At 41.4% G+C, this 20,525-nt stretch overlaps 1 protein-coding gene and 1 long non-coding RNA gene across 4 annotated transcripts in view; one reads left to right on the top strand and one right to left on the bottom strand.

The window, feature by feature from the left end:
• The window catches only part of INPP5F (inositol polyphosphate-5-phosphatase F), a 37,645-nt gene extending 34,429 nt beyond the window's left edge, over positions 1–3,216 (bottom strand). The window contains exon 1 of the mRNA XM_085229599.1: positions 2,897–3,216. Coding sequence (XP_085085725.1) covers positions 2,897–2,993 — 97 coding nt within the window. The 5' untranslated portion in view covers positions 2,994–3,216. The remainder of the gene's footprint in view (positions 1–2,896) is intronic.
• LOC116216907 (uncharacterized) lies at positions 2,184–18,650 on the top strand. 3 transcript variants are annotated; one of them, XR_014884771.1, is made up of 3 exons: positions 2,184–2,596; positions 3,664–3,832; positions 13,886–18,650. It is a non-coding gene; the product is annotated as an uncharacterized LOC116216907 (long non-coding RNA). The 3 variants fall into 3 exon arrangements; XR_004160561.2 differs by lacking the exon at positions 2,184–2,596 and adding an exon at positions 3,233–3,420; XR_004160562.2 differs by lacking the exon at positions 2,184–2,596 and adding an exon at positions 3,411–3,545.
• Positions 18,651–20,525: the final 1,875 nt, after the last annotated feature.

The following is a 20,525-nucleotide window of genomic DNA, read 5'->3' as shown; positions in this document are numbered from 1 at the left end:
CACTTAATAATACATGAATGCTCATTTGCCTCTAGTTAAGCTCCAGAGGTGAGGCACATCTTATCACCACCTTACACTTACAAGCAGGTCATGGAATCTGAGCATGCAGTGCCCAGAAGTTGGCTCTGAATAACACCACTTGAATGTCACTCCCACTTCTGGTAGTTGATTCTCTTGCAGGGTGGAGAGGACAGCATCACCGCTCCAGTTTAAGCAGCAATTATTCCTGGCCACGTTCAGTCTGGCACCACTGTCCAAAGTATCATCAAAGCCAACACTGCAAGAATTAGAAGTTTTCACCCACTGAGAGTCTCTCATTCCCTTTTCCACTGATAGTGAGGAATTCAGCATCTTTAAGCATCTTACATAATTCATATCCACGACAGCAACAAAACCATGCTGTAAGATATACACTATACTGTGCTGCCAGGAGTAGCCAAGCAAAGCATAAACAGGGTAAGCTGGAAGTAAACAGCAGATCAAAATCTGAGTGCAAAGCTTTTAAAGCAGGGCTGAACAACGTATTTTGTCACCACACTGAAAAACAGTAACCGAGGACAGCAAGACACCTAACATAGACTGCCAAATGATTCAGCTTTCCTGCAGGTGACTCAATTACTGTTTTCACTTCACACAAACAACACCAACAGAGATATCTTGTCAACACATGAAGACATATTTTAACCTTGGGCCTCTCAGACTTTGCTTATAGCAAACATTTATCAGTTTACCGGTGTCTTGTTTGGTTGTGCTTTTTCATTTCGGGTTTATATTGTTTGGTTGGTTTTTGTTTTAATTCAAGTTCTCTCCATGATTTGAAGAGGTCAGAAATAACAGCTTTCAAGATCAGCAAGTTTTTGAACATGCCTTTATGCTTGAAGGATGAGAGCACTACAAAGCTCAGCTTCAGCCCTTTAGACTTCAACCCATCCTATAAAACACTACTTTGCAGGGTTTGCCAGTATTACCTGTTTCAATCCATAATTGTGCAATGATTAATTTGAACAGCCTTCTGGGGACAGAGTAAAGCCAGTTTCCAAAAACTAGCAGAGACACATACTTAGGTGATAGCCTTTTCCTGGACTATTCAACATACCAATGCATACAAGTTACTGCTTGTTTTTTTGTTTTTTTTTTTTTAATATGGCAGTGACTCATCACACGCTAATCTATTTGCTCATTGCCACTCAGTGGCCTTGATTATAAATGGTCAAATGGCCTGCTCTAAGAGTCCCCAGCTTTGTCTTAATACAATCAAGTTACTGATCCAAGAAAATCTTCTGTTACAGAACCATTTCCTTCTCACGTTTACTTTCAACATACCAAATATGGCACTTCAATTCACAGCACTTGAACATACTGAGATCAACCAGAGCCACAGCACTGGAAAAACAAAACTGAAAATCCAGCCAAATAGGAAAGCATGACTAACAAGTGTCAAGCAGACTAGGAGACTTAACTATCACATTACTCTTCATTAATTGGTGGATCACACACAATAGGGATCACATTCATAGTGACCGAAAATTTAAAGTCACACTGCAGACAGAACCCTGGTGACTCACACACAGACTGCGGAGCACTGGCAGAGCCCCCATGAAGCTGATGGGCTCCAGGAAATCACAGCAACAGCTGCATGACAACAAGTCTGAAAGCTTGGGTTTATGTCAATCACAACAGCCTCCAGAATTACAGTTTTATACATTTATGTTTTTATCACTCCGGGCAAAGCAAGAGCTTTTATGACAATACACAAAATGATAATTATAGCAATCTGAGTTTCTGAGAAAACATGCATTCATCGACTAGCAGTTTGCTAGCTTAACATCACCAAGAATTTTGTAACGTGATTTATAAGTTTAAGTTCTGCCAGACCTTCCACCTGAGCAGAAGAGCAGTCAGCCACGAGACAGACCTCAATATTATCTCAGAGATGCGGACAAACAGTGCTGACCAGATAAAAGCACCACGCAGCTGGAGCACGAAGACATAACACAAGACAGACCGGTACAAAAAAGCAGCACTGTTGATAAAACACATATAAACATCCTATCCTACCGTTAATCTAAGTCAATTCCAGCCTTGTGAAAGCTCATTAAGCGCACCATACTCAGCCAGCTGCAGCCATATACGTGCCTATGTGGCTTTTTCAGCCTAGTTGAAGAGAGCTGTGAGTAATACCATACGTTTGGTGGAATACGCAGCGACCGGGGCTATTTCCAGCCTTTAAGCAGGAAATGTAGGGAACCGCAGGTCACATCAGCTTCGCACGTTCCCCAAACCAAGCGCGCTCCTCGCTTCACGCCCTGTCGGTGAGCACGAGGTACCGCTGCCCAGCACCGCTGCAGTGCCTCAGCTAACATAACTCTGTGCCCACAACTTCTGCTCACCGCAGCCCGAGCCCAACAGCGGCTGGGTTACGCAGTCGCTAGAAACATTCGCGAGCCATTTACAGAAGTGGCTGTACTCGTCCAGTTTCTCCTAGAAGAGAAGAGTGCAGGACACCCCTGCGAGCACCGTCAGGCACCGTTTACATAAGGCTGACGCCAACGCAAGATGGCTATTGGATCGAGTGATGCTCCGGGGGTGACCAGAGGTACCTCGGCACCGGGTTAAGCGAGCGGAGCGCGGAACGAGATCGGCTCATCGGATCCCCTCGGCACTCACCGCGCTGCCACCAGCCCGGCCCCGCGCCGCCATTCCCAGTGCTCCCCTCAGCGACCCCCCCCCGCCCTCCGCTGCCATCTTCCCTCACCGCCCCCGACCGCCGGCACGCAGCCAGCCGCCCAGCCACCCTCTCCTCTCCTCTCCTCTCCTCTCCTCTCCTCTCCTCTCCTCTCCTCTCCTCTCCTCTCCTCTCCTCTCCTCTTCTCTCCTCTCCTCTCGCCGCACCCACCGGCTCTCAGCTGCAGGCTGCCGTCCCTCCGGCTGCACCACAGCGCCCGCTCCCCGCTCTGCAGGATGTAGTGGTCCTTGGCTTGGAACAGCTCCATCCTAGTGCCGCCGCCGTCCTCCTTCACCGTCCCCGCAGATGGGGAGTAGAGGGAGAAGCGCGCTCCCGAGCCGGGCACGCGCGCCGCCCCTCACAGAGCCCGGCGGGTCGCGACGGCTCCGCTCCGGCTCGGGGCGCTTCCTCAGGCGGCCGCGAGCGCGGGTTCCGGCCCCAGCGCCGCACGTGACCGTGCCCAGCAGCGCCGCCCCGCGCTCTTAAAGCTGCAGCGCGATTCCCGCCCGCGGGGGGGTTTGGCGCTCGTCCGCTTCTCGCGACGGCGGACGCAGCTTCGTGAGGGGCTTCGGGGAGTGGGGGGTTGCCTTTAGCGGAGCGGTCTTTTCGACGCCGACGCCGAAGTAACCTGTGGAATTGAGGGAACCCGGCCCCAGTGCGAGCCCTGAGTGAGGGGCGCTGAGCGGGAGAGCCCGGTACGATCCCTGAGGGGCGGGGTGTCCGTCTACTCCGTGACGACGTGACTCCGTGACGACGCCTGAGGGCAAGGACGCCAAGCCCCAGGGCTGTCAGCCTTCCCTAATCGAGTCGTTAGTTGGAGGTGGGCAGGAGTTGGCGGGGCTCTCAGTGCCACAGCAAGGCTTCCTTGTGATGCTCAGCGCTTCAGATCGGCGTGCACCTCCTGACGCGAGGGTAACCGTGCGTCTTTCTCCCTCCAGGCAGCACTGATTGCTGTGTGGCGGTGCCTGAAGCCCTCAGCAGAACCCCACAGAGGTGGGCTGGAGCCCTGCTCCCCATAACGGCACTGCCATAGTGCGTGCAGCCTCTAGGAGCAGCTGGGTGCGTTGAAAGACCATCTCCAAGGTGTCTTGAAAACTAATGGTGCATGTAAGTAGCTTCACACAGTGCTAGAAAGCCAATTTTCTCATCTTGTTATTTATCTCTGTCTACCCTTCTTTCTTAAGAGAGTGATATCTTCTAAGTTCCTAGAAAGGTTTCCTCTCCAATTCTGTATTCAGTCTAAGATTTTTCTTATAAACATGATGTCAGACCTCTGATTTGTTTTGCTTTTTAAGCATGCATAACTAATAGGAGAGTGATATGAAGGAGCCAAACTCCGTTTGATTTGGTAATGGATGCCCCTATCTGTCAGTGGTCTCCCCAGGGCGGGGATGCAGAAGAACACACTCTCCTTTCTTGACTACAGATCCTGGTGTTGGAAATGCTGTGCAAATGCCCTGCAGCTCCCAGTTTGTCCAGTCACATTCCTGCATACAGCAGTCAATGTCACTGGTAGAGTTATGCCAGTAATTCAGGTCACTCCTGCAGGTGCTATGCGAGAGAAGAGCTTAAATGGCTTCTCAGCATTTTAATGTCTCTCCTTTGAATTGTTTTATTCTCAGCGTTCCCATAAGCACAATGTCATGTACTTGCAAAGGCATATCAAACATACACAGAAAGGCAATAAAGGGATGGATTGCCCTATAGATCTAATACTGAAAGATTTCCTTTGAGGAATTATGTTTAAAACTGTGCATTTAAGTAAGCACAGGCAATCAGAGCTTCCTCTCAGCATTGCTATACATGTATGTATCCATAGGGACTGATTATTCAGCTTTCAAATGCAGATTGCTGCACTACTTTCCTCTTATTTCATTAAATTCTAACAGTACAGTAGAAAAGAAGCTACTCTGTGCAGAAAGTAATATATTTTACTTGCACTAGTGTAATTTTTACATGGGATTATTGTTCAGATTAATTGTTCCGTGAGGAGGTGAAGCTTTCTGAAATAACTTTTAGGTGCAGACTCACATTCCAACAGACATATGAAAATTAGATCTGTGTTTTATGTCCTACAAGGAAGGCAAATGGGAGTAGTCAAGCTTATTAGCTTGTTTCATCATTGTAAGCAATAGAAAGTTGCTGGAAGGAAAAGATAGCCTTCTTCTAAGCTCCAGAGGAAGAAAAAAGAGCTGATGTCATGTTTAGAATTACTTCATCTTTTGTATATTCATTTATAAATAAGCCAGCATTGGAAAAAGTCCTATCAAGAAGGATCACAGAATTGTAGGAGTTGGAAGGAAACTCTGGAGTCCAACTCTCTGCTAAAGCAGGTTCCCTTCAGTAGGTTACATAGGATACTCTAGTAATTCTTACAGTACTTTTAAAATTAATTTATAGAAAGCTAGAGTATTCCTTTAAGCACAGAATGTATAGTGAGAAATATGTGTAGTATTTCTGTGAAGAAAAATTATTTTTCCTTTTAAATATGAATATTTTTTTCCTGTAGTTCACATTGGTGTTCTTACAACTGTTGGTGTTTTTTTTTCCCTACAAAACGACCTCAGCAATAGCAGTCCAACCTCACTATTGCTCTGTGAGAACAGCTTGAGTGTTGCAAATGATTTCAACAGTACTGGTCAAATTGACTTCTGTTTTACACAGTATCTACAGATCATGTTTCTACACTCATGTTTCACTGACTTCTAGAAAATGAAGCCACAATGTAGAAATAGTAGTATAACATGTGGGAAGCAGATAATTTTGGCAGCAGACAGCATTGGCAACCTAGAATTCAGTTTTGACCTGCCCACAATGCATTAAAGCTAATAAGCCTACCACGCAAGTTAAAATAGACAAAGCAGAGTTTACAAATGGCATCAGGCTCATAGATTAAAAATGTTTCTCTATAAAGTAGGAAAGATCCTCACTTTAAACGTCTTCTTAGGGTCAACAGAAATGATATATATTCAAAAAAGTTTAAGGCTTAATGTTACACTGGGATTCTTCCTCCAACCCACTACCATTTCCTCTGTTCTTTCCTACACATTTCTCTTTTTCTCCTGTGCTCACCTTATTTAATAAGTATTCTAATTTCTTAACATTACACACAATGCTGAAATGTTTTATACAAACATTGTATACAGTTACAGTTTTCTGCCCTGCTTTAATTCTTTTCATTTTTTCTTCATCCTTTGAAGGATGAAGAAAAAGGACTTCATCCTTTTCCTCTCCTTTTTCCCCTCATTCTTCTCTCTCATTTGCCTGAAGAATCTGCATTAATGGAGTAACTCCTACCTTAGTTTCTTTATATTATTTCTTTTCTTGCTAAATAGAAGTACACTCAGAGCAGATTTGGGAGAGCAGAAAAAGCATTTCTGATGCTGGAATAGATTTGGCAGCAGGGGGTGTTTATGTTGTTACCAAATCTTCTTCTGCAGTAAATATCAAGCGAGTTGGAGGTTTCAAAAGTAAAATTACACCTCATTTTCTGTACCTATTCTAATATAAGCCTTTACACAGTGGATGCTGAAACTTGCATCTCCAGGCCATCATATTATGAACATGGGCTTCAAGTACAGCCTTTTCAGCCTATATCTATTGTGAAACACTTGTTAAAGTCATGGGAGAGGGCAACAGCTGATGAAAAAAGCAAGCTCTCCTGATTGTCTGCAGGCCGTCTTTAATCTGACCAGTGATTTCCAGGATCTGCTTGAATGATGCAAGTGGGCAAAGTTTAGGAAATAATAATGGTTTTGTACAACATTGCTTTAAAAATAAATACTTCCTTCAGACAGAAAAAACTGGGATAACAATTCAAAAAAAAGAATGGTTAAGTGTAGCAAAATCTGCACTGAATCAGAGTGCAGAAAGAAAGAAGGTTGTAAGTAAGAGCATGCCTTTTTATTTGTTGATTAGTATTGAAATTACATTAAGGATATAAATAGGAAAATGATTAGGAAGTGGAGGAAGGCAAGCAGACAAAAAGGTTCTTAGAAATAGAGGATGCAGACAGCTTTCCTAGCAGAACACCATAGTGCAATTAAAAAAAAAAAAACAGCAAGTGATACACTTCATAGTGCAGTAAAACAAAGCCTCACCCAAGGAAAGAAGATATTGTAAAACTTCAAGCTGAATGAATAGATTGAAGAGCTAACTCGCTTGGAGACACAATATATGTCCAAATGCAAAGTTCCTGGTCTGCCAAGAAAGCTGCTTCTTTCAGCTTTAGCTACATAAAGAGGAAAAGGTGAGGAGCTGCAATGCCCTCTGGTTTTCCAAATGCTCTGCTCAGTAAAATCCTTTTTGCAGCTTCTCCTACAGAGAAGTCACCCTTTGACCCTGCAAAGAGGGACAGCACTTCAGTTAGATAATGAGTCACAGGCAGCAGGCATCTTAGTGGCAATAGCTGCAGCATTCCCAGCATTCTGTTTCACTGAGAAATGTGTGATGCCTTAAGGAAGAAAAAAAAGATTTGAGAGTGATTTGGAGCTGAGATTCACTCAGATGAATGATGAGGCAGATATGTTAAAATTTAACTCTCAGTAGGTAGAAGGCCCTCTTCAAGCTGTCAGCTGTACACAGCTGCCCATACCTGAAATATTTTTTTGTTCTTTTCTACACAGTATAAGTAGGTTTCATATTGAATTTTACCATTCCTTCTTTTCATTGTGTAAATATAAACATTTCAGTTTTACATGTACTTTGAATTAATTTTCTGGTAAACCTATGAAGACTTTCAGCTAAGGTGATTACTATTGCTCTGTGAGAACAACTGACAATCAGTTTTAAAGTGACAGAAAGAAATATGTCCTGCACCCTGCTGTGGACTTCACTCCATCAGTTAAGGAGTGGCTCCCTGAGCAGTTGTTTTGGTGTTTGTCACACCAGAGGAGAATGGGACTCTCCATCTGGGGCATGGGACCAGCAGCTGAGGGCAGAGCTTTTCAGGATGAGTTTGTTCTGTCAGTGACAGATCCATTTCAGGAGTTTCCCTCCCCTGCTAGAGATTTCTACTTGCCTTTTGTCATGCCAAATCAAGCATCCAGTCTGGATGTGCTCTAGCTTGGAGGAAAGAAGCCTCTGCTGACAGTGGGGGGTGGACCACTGGGGAGGTAAGCCTCTTCAGCTCACAAATAAAAAGATATACCAATTATTATTAAGCTACCAAGCATTAAACAGCATTATTTTAAAACCATGCTTTTAAATGATTGCTTTTTCTATGACACAACATTTCTCCATTAGTATTTTACTCATGAATGTCTATCAGTCATTCTAAAAACACGACATTCAGAAATGAGAAATCTTATTAAATGTCAACATTTAAGACCCAGGCAAGTGCTTGATTTTGAAGGGCACTGAACATCCAGTCTAGAAAAGCATTTAGTTTATGCTTTACTTCGTATGTACAAATGAAACAATTTTCATGAGACAGTAGCAGCTTTTGAGATGAGCACTGTCTTCAGAACTTTTGTGGTTTAGAACTAGGAACTAAATACCTCAAATGGTCAAAAGATAGCCTTTTACTTTCATTGCCCTCTCTTCCTGAACAGCCTGCACCATCATTTGGTATACGTTTATCATTACCATTTACAACAGCATCACCATTCTGCATGCATTTTCTGAGTAATTTGGTGTCGTAGCACAACGCGTAGGGCTGCTGTTAAATTCAGAGCTCCTTGCAGAAACTCAAGAGCAGACTTTGTTTTGCCCTTATTCACCATCTGGTTAGGACATCTTTTCCCCTTGGGGAATTTTCTTTTCACATTGTGTGTTTTCCTGAGATTCATAGAAGGGCAGTGTTTTCATAAGCCTCAGTTAGCAAGAATGAAAAAAAAAAAAGAAAAGGAACTTTGCATTTGCATTTTTACAGTTCATTGACAATAGCTAATGGGAAGGAAACGTGTGGGCTGGCTATTAGTTATGCACTCTCAATATTACCTGATTACCCGCAGTTTGGTTTCAAGTTTAAACGTTGATTAATGGGAAGTGATCTGATTTGGCAACAGTCCACACTTGAAAGTACAACTGACTGAATAGCTTACATAAATGCACAACTCCTGCTGAGATGAATGGCATCAGTTTTGGAAACAAAGCAACAGAGTATAACATGAGGATTTTTATTTATAAATCCCCATGATTAAGAAGCAGTGGAACATTTCTGTGTGTTAGGAGAGACGTGCTCTTGGTGGCTTCCAGGTGAGCAGTCACCTTCAACAGGCACTATGCCAATAATAGTATTTGAAGCAATCCTATTTACCTGTGTTGTCATATTCAGCTCATGCTTTTTTTGCTATCAGAGATACCAGTTCATAGGTGAAGTTGGTGGAAGTTATATAGTAAGCACATTTACTGCATTGCTTTGGAATGACAAGTTGAGCTGTCACTTATTTAACTACCTGTCAATACAGGGAAGTAATTTTTGCTACTCTGTTATTTAAAATATATTTCATTTAGTTATTTACAGAACTGTCAAGTGCTGTGATAAGTTCACTATTAGACACATAAGCATGAAAGGCCTTAAAGCAGCTCCTCAGAAAAGGCCTCAGCCTTTTCTGTATCATCACAGGGTTGCAGACCTCTTAGCAGTGGGTTCACTTTTTGCTTTGGTCATCTTTTTGATGCCGAAGTAGTTAAAGAAGCCTCTTATTTCACTTTATACTCTTTGCCACTTTTTAATCTAGTGGCGTTTTGTTCTTCCTATTTTCATCCTTGTGTGCCCAGGCAATGCATCTGTAGTCCATATGCATTTAGGCTTTCCATATGCTCCCTTTTTGCATTAGAGGCTGGTTATGCGTTCCCCATTCAGTCCAGCTGACCTCCTGTTACACCTGCTGGTTTTCTTTCAAGATAGTTATTTGCAGACAAGACAAACTGGTTTGCCTGTGTCTTTGACACATTCCTTTCAATAGAGGACTATGAATAATAAATCCATGCTGCTGTGCTCTGTCTTCAATCACATCCATGGATGAGCACTTCTGCAATACTGCAATCATATTCTTTAATTTGCCTAATTCTTCATCACATGTTGATTAACTTGATATGGCAGCTCCCAGCTATGTGAGATGGTTAAGGGACTATGATGCAAGAAGGTGACTTCCTGATTCAGAAATATATTTGAAATGGCTTTTCTGTACTTTTTAGATAAGTTTAGTCTGCTTTGAGATGGAACTGCCTTAGAACAACAGTAACACAGTAGGCATTTCTGATTGGCAACTTACAGCAGATAAAGAGGTTTGTGGCAGCCAACATTTGGCACCAGAACACTTCAGAAGTACCTACAGACATCTTAGTACTAAATATTCTGGGGGAGGAGGGAAAAAAAAACCTTATATTTTTATTATGACAGAAAATTACATAACCACTGTTATAACTTTGCAACAAAATGAAAATTCCTCCAAACCAGGGAAAGAAGTTCAGCATAAAAATAAATGCAAACAAGAATTCTTAACTTTTCACTGGAATAACTTTTCCATAGGGCAGTTGTAGTTATCTCTACAGGGAGGAGGGTTCTGGCATTTCCCCCTTCCCCATGGAAGTGACTTCTTTACCAGTGGGAGCATTTCCACTGAGCCTCACTCAGCACACAGAAAAACAATAAAATCCTCCTTTCAAAACTATGTGTGTGTATGTGATTAACATCTGCAATATATTGCATGGCTTATGAATATGATTTCCCTCTTCCAATTACTATTAAGATCAAATCAGTGAGATTGTGTGCAAAAAATAAAGGGGAATTTTTTTAGTGCTGTGATTACTTTCTTTTATTTCATTCTGTAATTGCAAGTGTTTATTTCATTCTACCAAGCAAGTGTAATCATCCATGAAAGGATTCCTTATATTGTTGTTGGTCCACCTCAGTAAGTTTTTACTTATAGTATATCAAGACCATATTTAATTCATAACTTTTTTGAAGTTAAATGACAGGTCATTCTTTGCCACCACCATAAAAAAAATCCACAGCTTGATTACAGCCAATTCTGCTTGTTTTTCCTGATCTGATAACATAGATGTTCTACTTTGCTGCTAGTTTTGCAAGCATACTGAGTAGGCTATTTTAGACACAAGAAGTGCTTCACTAAGTAGATTCTATGTTCTACTGCACAGCCCTATGATAGTCTTCCCATTTATTTAGGGCTGACTGAGCATTAATCCCATCATCTAGATGCATCAAGGAAGTCTGCACAACACCCTCTCTAGACCTACATGTACCAATCCTTTGGCAAAAGGAGCTTTCAGTGTAGGTGCTTCTGAAACGTGCTTCCTCACAACCATATGGGTTTTTATTAAGGTGGCGTGGGGTCAGAATTTAGGCTTCTGTAGAAGGGTTTTGAAGATAGTATTGTCCTGCTCATGCTTCTATTTGTGAAACAGCGTTCAACTCAGTGTCTTGGAAGAAGGGTAAAATCAATTTAATAAAAGGCAGGATGGAAGTCTACTGGCACTTTAAGAGATATTCAATAAAATGAAATTTTAAAATACTCTGAAAGCAAATTAGAAGTTCTACTCCTTTTGGAAAAGCTTACCTTCATTTTTACTTTGGAATTTGGGTTGCTTTTTTAAAGTTCATGTTTTTTAAAAAGTAGACAAGATTTTGCTTCTATGAAGAAGAAAAACTAAGTTATAGGAGCAATTGAACTATGTCTTTTAATAAGGAAAAAAAAAAAGACCAGGAAAAATCCACAAGAACTTCTCAAAGTTTTGACAAATTTGTGACATTCACTAACAAAAGTGCTAAAGCCAGCTTAAATAATCATTTCCTCCTTCCCAACTGTGTGTTTCTATTCCTGTACCATGCCTGCATTGTATAGCCACAAGCATTTGTGCAGCACACTGGGAACTGAATTCAGGGAACTAATACAGCTGCTAAATAGCCTACTAGATTGATGTTTATGAAACCAGGCTCCAAATGATCCTAAATAGGGTAACAGTAAACTTACAGGGCCCATACTGAACAGAAGTAGATTTACTTATGAATTGTTAAGAAACATGAAAATCAGATCACATCTATAATACAGATACACTGATGCCAAACACGCCTACCTCAGCAAGCAGTATAGTAAAATAGGAGAGGATCTTGAGAACAAAACAGCTGGTGCTGGGAAACCAGCTTCTGCACTACACACATTCCAGAAGCTTTATTTGAGGCCAACCTGGCTTTGCCCTACAGACCTGTAATGCTATAATGTGATGGAAAGCACAGCAATGGTAGCAAAGTCCTAGGCTGCAGCAAGCAAGGAGTAGCCCAAACACAGCAGCCGTGGATACATAAACAAAGGAAAGAACCTACTCACCTTTTAGAAGGTCTCCAGTATGCAGGGATCTCCAAGGAGATCCCCTCACCTCCACTGCCAACTCTTAAATGAGCTCTGGGAAGGGGTGGATCCTGGCTCCAGCCCTTTCGGTCACTCAGCTGCATTACATGCACCTGAGCTCCCCTGGGTTGGCCCTGCCTTCCACCAGGTGCTCAATCATTGCTTCAAGCTGTGACTTAGTGTTTCTGCTGCAAGAGCCCTTAGAAACCAGAATGCATTCGAGGCAGTCCTGAAGTGCAACTCCTGGTTTTGTTTCAACTTTAAGCAATACAGTTCACATGCTCTTCCATACTTAGAGCAGTAGAGCCCTGTGTTCAGACACAAAGAATGCCATCCAAAGAAGCTTTACTACTGACATAATTACATCACCTTTCTAAATGACATGAGCTGGAAACGTAAAAGGGGTCTTCTGTAAGTCTTCCTATATCTAAACCAGATTTCTAGCACAGCTATGCTGTAGAAGAGGTGCTTATTTCTAATACTGCTAATATAATTACTCTAGCAGACCTGTAAAACCACAATAAATCTCTCAACTTGCCTCATCACACAAACCCAGTGTTCTCCATTAGAACCCATGTTTACAGAACTGACCTCTATGTAGAGCTGCATTTATATTGCAGAGAAGCCCATCTGTATGTAAGAAAGGAATAGGGATATGTGAAGTTCTAAGAATGACGCTGAATCCTTCTTCTGTGAGAGCAGAATCTCTTGCTGCTAGGCAGTAATTTAGGTCAAAAATGCTATCAACTTTTCCTTCATCTGTGGCTTGTGGATATAAAAAGGCATGTATGGAATTTGCAGTGCTCAAGCACTTGCTGCACAGTAAAGTACCATACTGGTAATTATAGTTCTTACGACTCTCTAAGGGCTAAACCAGAAGATTAAAAGAACTTTATTTTCCCGAGAGATTAAATGTTCTATACTTAAATAACTGGGATAGTTGATCATTGCTATAAAGGGGCTGATAGTGTTAATTGCTGGCTTTGCATTTCCTGTGCAATGATATGTAGGTCATTGTAAAACCTAGGGAAGATAGACATGAGACTGAAAAAGAGGGCTGAAAATCAAAAAGTCTGAATCCTTGCCGAGCCTTGGATAAAAAACTTCTCTTACTTTTACATACATAATTAAAGATAATGCTTCTATAATGTACAATGGTGCTATATATGACTGTTCTGATATGTGTAAAATATTTTAATATGTTCGTGTGGAAGAGATTACAGTCATACTAATATGCATATAAATGAAAGCTCTGTGTTTTATGGAAATAATAAGAGGGAGGAAAAAAGATGTAAGACTGCACTTTAGACAAACGTGGGAAGTTGTGTATTGCCACTGCATCAGCTGAGTTTTGCATTTTTGAAGGGAAATGACAATGAGAAGCCAAGGTGAAATCAGAGCCTCATGTAACACTTGGCAATTACTAACATATTTTTCACTTTGTTTGACATTTTAGTTATGTTTCAATGTATGTATTTGTGCAATATATATATATATGTAGTATGTATCTATAACAGCTTTACATTCCAATTCTGTGACTACATGCAATAGATCAGAGAGCTATAGTGCTGTGATTGATGTGTAGCTACACAGATGACTCAGCTTTACCAGAAGATGTTTCTGAGAAAAGTCCAAAGCCATTCCTGAAAACTGTTCTATGTCCTAAAAGCTACTTATAAATAATGAATTACGTCTTTGGGGGGGAAAAAAGAGATGCAAATAATTGCAAGGCATTCTTTCATTTACGAAGGCACCATAGGCCTGCCATACTCACTGTAGGAAGAAATAGAACTGTCTCTGAGCAATTTTTGAAGGGAAAAATTACGAGTGTGTGTTGTAATTGCAGGAGTCTACATTATGTCATCAGTCTGGTAGGATCGGGTGGAGACATGACGGCCTTGGAATGGTGAGTACTGACCTTTGAACACTGACAGAGGATGAGCAAGGCTCCATAAAGCAGGGAATGTATTTGGGCTTCTAAATTACCATGATTTTCCAATATTTGAGAGATCAATGGAAGGTTATGACTTTATGTATAACGCTGAATTTGTACCACCTTAAGACTTAAAAAATAAAGGCAAAGAAGACTTTGAGCATTTTAGATCAAATTGCCTCATTCCTTAGATGAAAAAAATAGAAGGAAAACAATCAAAATATCTACTCTCAGGTACTTGCAAGATAATAAAATGTTATGAAACAGTTAACATAATAATGTTGAATCAACCCTTCCGACAGTCCAGCAGTCCTGGGCAGATAGAGTAAATCTCAACTTCATATGACCTGTGATCTTGCCTCTTGTGTTTTTCCCACAATTACCCAAGGAAATGCAGTCCAGTCAGGACACCTCCACAGCCCCAAATAGTTGGGAAGTTTCTCCTGTAGAGTGGTTCCTAATGGCTGACGGTCACCCGATACTATGGAGGACAGGCATCCTTGGCAGAATGAGAATTGGCCACAGGGTTGTGGTTATAATTAGAGACTTGTTATTACAAATTTAGTTATGAACATAGCTTATAATCTACAATTTCTAGGGTCTAACATAGCTTACAGTTGCACAGAATTTCTAGAATTCTCAGTTATGTACACTTTCCAGTTACCTACATCCTCTGTAGATCTGGTCAAATTCTTAACAACCAGCATGTAATACAAGAGTCACAACCCAGACTCAGGCTTTAAGTAGAAGATCACGAGTCAAAGGCTCAATCAGATCTCAGAGGAATACAACAGAGGTGTTCCTGGCCTATGAAGGATTCCAGGTTTTGCTGTCCAGCTGTGGCACCAATCAAAGTCCCACTCAGGGTTTGCTGCTGATTCATTTTATAGAGAGTGTTCTCTGTATTTTCCTGTTCCAAGATGGGTGTCACCACATTCTGGCAACTCAGCAGCTGGGGCTTGGTAATGCTTGTGGCCTTCTCATCCTGTTAAAGGGTGTCCCTCCATGCTGGCGCCGGAGAGGAGGAGAGAGAAGGGTGGAAGGTAATATATGACCAGCCTCCTTATGGATATTTACCTTATTGTTGCTTATGCTGGCTGTTATCAAGGGGTACTAGTATTAAACTCACAAGTTTGGTACTATTCTGTATCTTTACTGAATGCCCAAATCATGAAATGGCCAAAATGTTTAGTAAATTATCAGACTAGGAGGGCTTGAAAGCCCACTAGGTATCAGGATTCTGTTATGATATTCTTGTGCCAAGCCAAAGAAATGATCCCAAATGCATGAAATGGCAGGCAAGAGAAAATGCCTCTGGCTATAAATACAAGCTGAAGAACAGCTGGTTAATCAGGAGTTTTGGGGTAATCCTAGATCACAAACTGATGAACCAACCAGTAGGAAAAAGGAAAAAAATCCAGTTATGCTAAGATGAATACACAGGAGCATTACACATAAGATCTATGCAGTAATCCTTTTGCTCCGCTGCTAGTAAGTGAGAATGCTGTGTTGTTTCATGCTGTTGTTTCAATAATTACATGAACTCACTGAAAATAGGCCAAAGTATTATCCAAACTTTAGAAGATGTGATTTTTGATTTGAAGAATTGCAGTTTTTAGGAGTTGTATGGGAAAGAGGAAAACTGTCTTGAAATATACAAATAATGCTGGAAAGATAACAAGAATAGTTGTTTTCTTTGTCCTCTGTCACTGAATCATACGATGTCTGAGGCTGAAAGGCCGTGGTGGTCCAACCCTCTGCTCAGAGCAGGGTCAGCTACAGCAGGCTGCCCAGGAGCGTGTCCATGGAGCTCTGAGTATCGCCAAAAATGGGAACTGCACAACCTGCCTTGGCAAGCTGGGCCAGTCTTTGTCCACTCTCACAACAAAAAAAGTTTTTTCTTATCTTTACATAGAATTTCTTGTATTTCAGTTTATGCCCTCTTGTCCTGTCACTGGGTAGCACTGAGAAGAGTCTGGCTCAGTCTTCTTTTCTCCCTCCCACCAGTCACATACACACATTGACAAGGTCATCCTTGAGCCATTTTTTTGGTTTTGTTTCTGTGGGGTTTTTTTGTTTGAGGCTAATCAATCCCATCTTTTATCCCAGATAAGAAAGAATGAGTAGAATTGCAGGAAAAATGAGTTAGATTAGACAGAAAGTCAGTCTGGATAAATAAATATGGGAATAGACTGCTCAGTGAAATGAGCTGTGCTTGCACACACCACTACTGGTTTTTAAGAACAGCCAAAATGGGCTGAAAGATGAGATTTCTGAGCTGCATTATGCATGCAGCTGTTCTGCCGGCTGATTTGATTTGCCTCGAGCCTCTATGTTAATTATGATGACAAAGATAAAACTTGCCAGCAATCTTAAAAACAGATGCTACTACCCTACCTTTAATCAAACACAGCATCCACAGACAAATGCCACTGAACAGCACCAACTGTGGCCACAGCTTCGATTCTTAATCAGAGCAGCCATTTATCCTTTGGTTTTGTTCTGTTTGGATTCAGCTGAGGGAAGATAGAATAGAAAGCACTCATTTCTGTTGTAAAAGGCTTCCGAAAGGACCGGGCTGAAAACGTTTGCATGCCGTAAGAAGGCATTCAAGGCTTCCAAGCAAACCGGATTCCGTTCCGCTCCGCGCTTTCCCGCGGCTCACAGTCGCCCCCTGCTGGCCGCCGCCGGCCGCTCGCTTCCCGGAGTGGCGTCACGCTGCTGGTGGGGTCACGCATGGAGCTACGGCTGGAACGAGCAAAGTCCGTGTTTTCCAAGTGCGGCAATATAGCTGGTTCACCTGTTCCCGAGGAAGATAATTCTGCGCTTAGTAATCGTGCCGCAAAAGCGCATTTTCTTGATGTAACTCTTGGCTGTACGGTGAGTGTTAAATTCTCGTTCCTTCACATCGTTTCTTCCACTGCCTGCGTTTTGCTGGGATTAAGGTTGGTGGGAAACTTATTTCTTGACTCAAGCCCAAGTAACTTCAGCTTTTAAATTTGGAAGTTTTTTAGATCCTGGATTTGCCAAGAGTGCCTGCTGCACATAGCCCACTCCTATCGTGTGCTAAAGTGTCCAGATGAACTAACACAGAAGTCAGGCTTTTCTTCCTCTATCATTTACACAAACACACTCACTTCTGTTCCAATTCCTCACAACTTCGGCTATGCAATCCTTGAAACAGAAAGTACAAGGAAGATCCTAAGCACAAAAAACTCCTTGGTTTTCCTGCCCCTGAGGGAGAAGAATATTACAGGAAAGAATGCATCAGGAGTGGACAACTAGTGAATGAGGCTCTGCTTGGATCCCATCTGGAAACGGCTATCAGTATTACATGGAGCTTGAAACATGTTGCGTGCAAGTAGGGTTCTAAAAGCCTCATTTGGAACCCAAATCTGAAAGCATCCTGTTTTGTTGTGTTTTTTTTTTTTAATGCTATATGTTTCTAAGCTGTTTGTTTTAACTGGAACTGCAGGAACCCTAGGCTTCCAATTGCATGCAAACCTGCCCTAACCTGACACCTTTTATGAGCTTAAAAAAAAATATCAGAGGAATGTAGGCTTCTACCAGAGCCTGCCACCAAAGCGTGGAAACATCCTGCCAACATGTTTACTCACTGCTGTAATGAACACATGCAAGATTAGAAAGTTTGTTTAGGTATTACTGGAAACCTTTTTCCATCACAATCCTTTCAGCTGTTTCACAAGGACTGAGCAGGAAATTCGGCCTTTGGGCTCATGTGTAAGGTACGTGTAGTGGTGAGGGAAGACTTAGCAGTGCCAGCTGTAACCCAGGGAGCTGCCTACTGACTGCACTGTGGGTCACTACCAGACTAAGGTACAGGAACTTGCAATGACATGAACAACAGAGGGAATTAAGAGTCACAGCCTAAATTGGCTCTTTTGACAATGTCATGTAATGTGCTTGGGATAGTTTGCCTGCGTATGGCACAACTGCAATATAATTGCAAACATCAAGAAATGAGTATGAAGACTTAGGTGGGTTGGGATGGCCGTAACGTAAATCTGAGGCAGGGGAGGAGCTGCAGCCCAGCGATGCAGTCAATTTCTCTGCTTTATAAAACACATCCTGTGATTTCCTTCTCGTGTATTGCTTCTTAGTGTAGTCAAGCACAAACTATTTAAGGCAGGGATTCACTGTGCATGCAATTCTATGTTATGTAATAATAATGATGTGTCTAATTGCTATTGTAAAAAAAAAAAGTATAATAATAATAATGGCTATGATTTTTGCCTTCCAAAGTAGTGTGTATTTTCTTTGAAGTAATCAGGGACTTGTTGCTAGGCAGTTAATATTTAAGGTACCTTAAATATTTTAATGCGTCTATGCCTGCTGTTTCTAGGCACCAATATTTGTTTATGTTATCATTATACAACCCTTTCTACCTTATATCCTCTGTTCAGTCTAATCTAATGGATCCATACAGTGAAATTTCAGTCACACTTTTTTTTTTTTTTCACAGATAGATTTACTTTGCTACTGAGAATGATAAAATCCCTCTGATGTAGATTTGTTCTTTGTCAGGATGTTTTGCACTAATACCACTTATTCTTTCTTTGCACAGTCCTCCTCCCAGGTGTGTTCTGTCTTTTGATGGCTTGGTGTGTAGGCATGTAGTAATTTTAATAAAGGTTTGAATTTAATGGTTGAGAATCAAGATTCAAGATCACCTTTAATTGCAGATGTAAACTAGGAGTTGAAATGCTGACTTTTTTTGACCAAGCTCTAAATTTTTAAGAAGTCTTCACATGTAATCTCTTCACATGATAAGACAATGGGCCAAGAGAAACAGAGAGATTTCATGGTAGCAGGAGGGCAGTTGAAGAGGGCGAGGGTGAGGTATAAGATCTCATCAGAAATTACAACTATGAAGGAAGATCCTGGGGAGCAAGTAAGCACTAACAACTACTGAAATACATAACTAGGGGAATGTGCTGCCACTACTTCAATCCTTCGGAAGAATCATAGAATCACAAGGTTGGAAAGGACCTACAAGATCATCTAGTCCAACCGTCCTCCCATTACCATTGCTACACAAGCTCTAAACCATGTCTCGTAGCTTCTCATCCAGACAGAAGTAAAAATATCAAATCTTTTTGGCAGCTCTGCAACACTGCTTTAGATTTTCCTTGGTTTCGTCTCAATTTTATTCAAATAAGATAGAAAAATTCCTGCTGGGTAAAGTGTTCTTACATACAAAAGTTAAGCTGCAAGCTGTGCACTTGGAGAGCCATGAGACGTTGTCTCTTTGTATTCTTTGCCTCAGATCTATATGGGCTGCAGAAAATATCCATTATCTGCTTGCCAACCCTATGGGAAATACACCAAAAGAATTATTCCAAACCTTGCTCATTTCTGCAAAGGAGGTGAGCTTTCCTGAAAGAATAGAAATGGATGAGAACTCCAGATGATGAGAGGCAATAAATCAGGGCCTAAAGTAATTCATGTGATGATTTTGCAGACACAGTCTGTTCATTACCAGGTATCACAGAAAGTTCCATACCACTTTGTTGCTAAATTTGTTTTTTTAGCATATTTCTTCTGTTGTTTTAAAACTAAGATACCCCCCTCACTCCTTTATTTGTAAAGGATTTAAAATTTGTGAATGCAATTGAACAGCCCTGCAGACAGATCCTCTGTGCAATGAATGTGTGTAATTAAAGTAATAGCACATCGGAGTTCATTACATTTTCTTGTCAGCTTACATCATTTCCTAAAAAAAAAGTACCATTTCTCTTTAGAAGGAACGACTTATTTTCATGTCTTTTCAATCCGAAGTTTATTTTACTGAGACTTTTAACAATGTCATCAATTAGTGCCAATTCTAACAGTGATTTCTGAGTTTGCTGTGGAACACACATTGCAGATACTGTACAGTCCTTGTACAGATGTCTGATGTAAAGGACTGCTGATGAAGACCTCCGTATTCCACGTTTAATTCTGAGAAGTGAAGGATGTTTTTGCAGTCGTGTGCCCTTTGGTATTCTTTTCAATGAAATGCATGGCAAATGCACTTTGTTTTAATTTTTTTGGTAAACTGAAGTTTAATGTGAAATTTTCTACTTCTGGTTGGCTGCTGCAGGGATGCTGAAGGCTGAACCTCTTCCTCCTTTTTGAGCAGACTCTCAACTGCCAGAGAAGCAGTGGAAATTCTAGTGGGCAATAACTGAAATACCCTCTAATTTCTACCCTTTTTTAAAAAGTTGGCTATTTATAAATTCTGGAAGCATATTTGACAGGGTTGGTGCATGTTCCTCTACTTTGTAACCAGGTTCTTGCCCATCTTAAAATAACTCTTGCTTTGGAATCCAGTGGCTGGCATACATTTGTATCTAGTATTACAAAGGGCAGACAGACCATTACACAGTGCTTCATGGAACTGCAGGCTGATGCCACCCACAATACTGTGAATGTGGTTTTTGTACAGAGCTAAGAAATCCAGATCATCCAGTATGCAAAGGTCACTTTGTGCAGCAAGGCTATTGTGTCCTAGTGTCACCCAGTTATCTTTAAGCAAATTATTTGTTTTGAG

The sequence above is a fragment of the Meleagris gallopavo genome, chromosome 8 (assembly GCF_905368555.1).
Source record: "Meleagris gallopavo chromosome 8, MGAL_WU_HG_1.1, whole genome shotgun sequence".
Classification (NCBI taxonomy): Eukaryota; Metazoa; Chordata; class Aves; order Galliformes; family Phasianidae; genus Meleagris; species Meleagris gallopavo.
The sequence above is the reverse complement of the archived record's forward strand: the minus strand, read 5'-3'. Positions and strand labels throughout refer to the sequence as shown.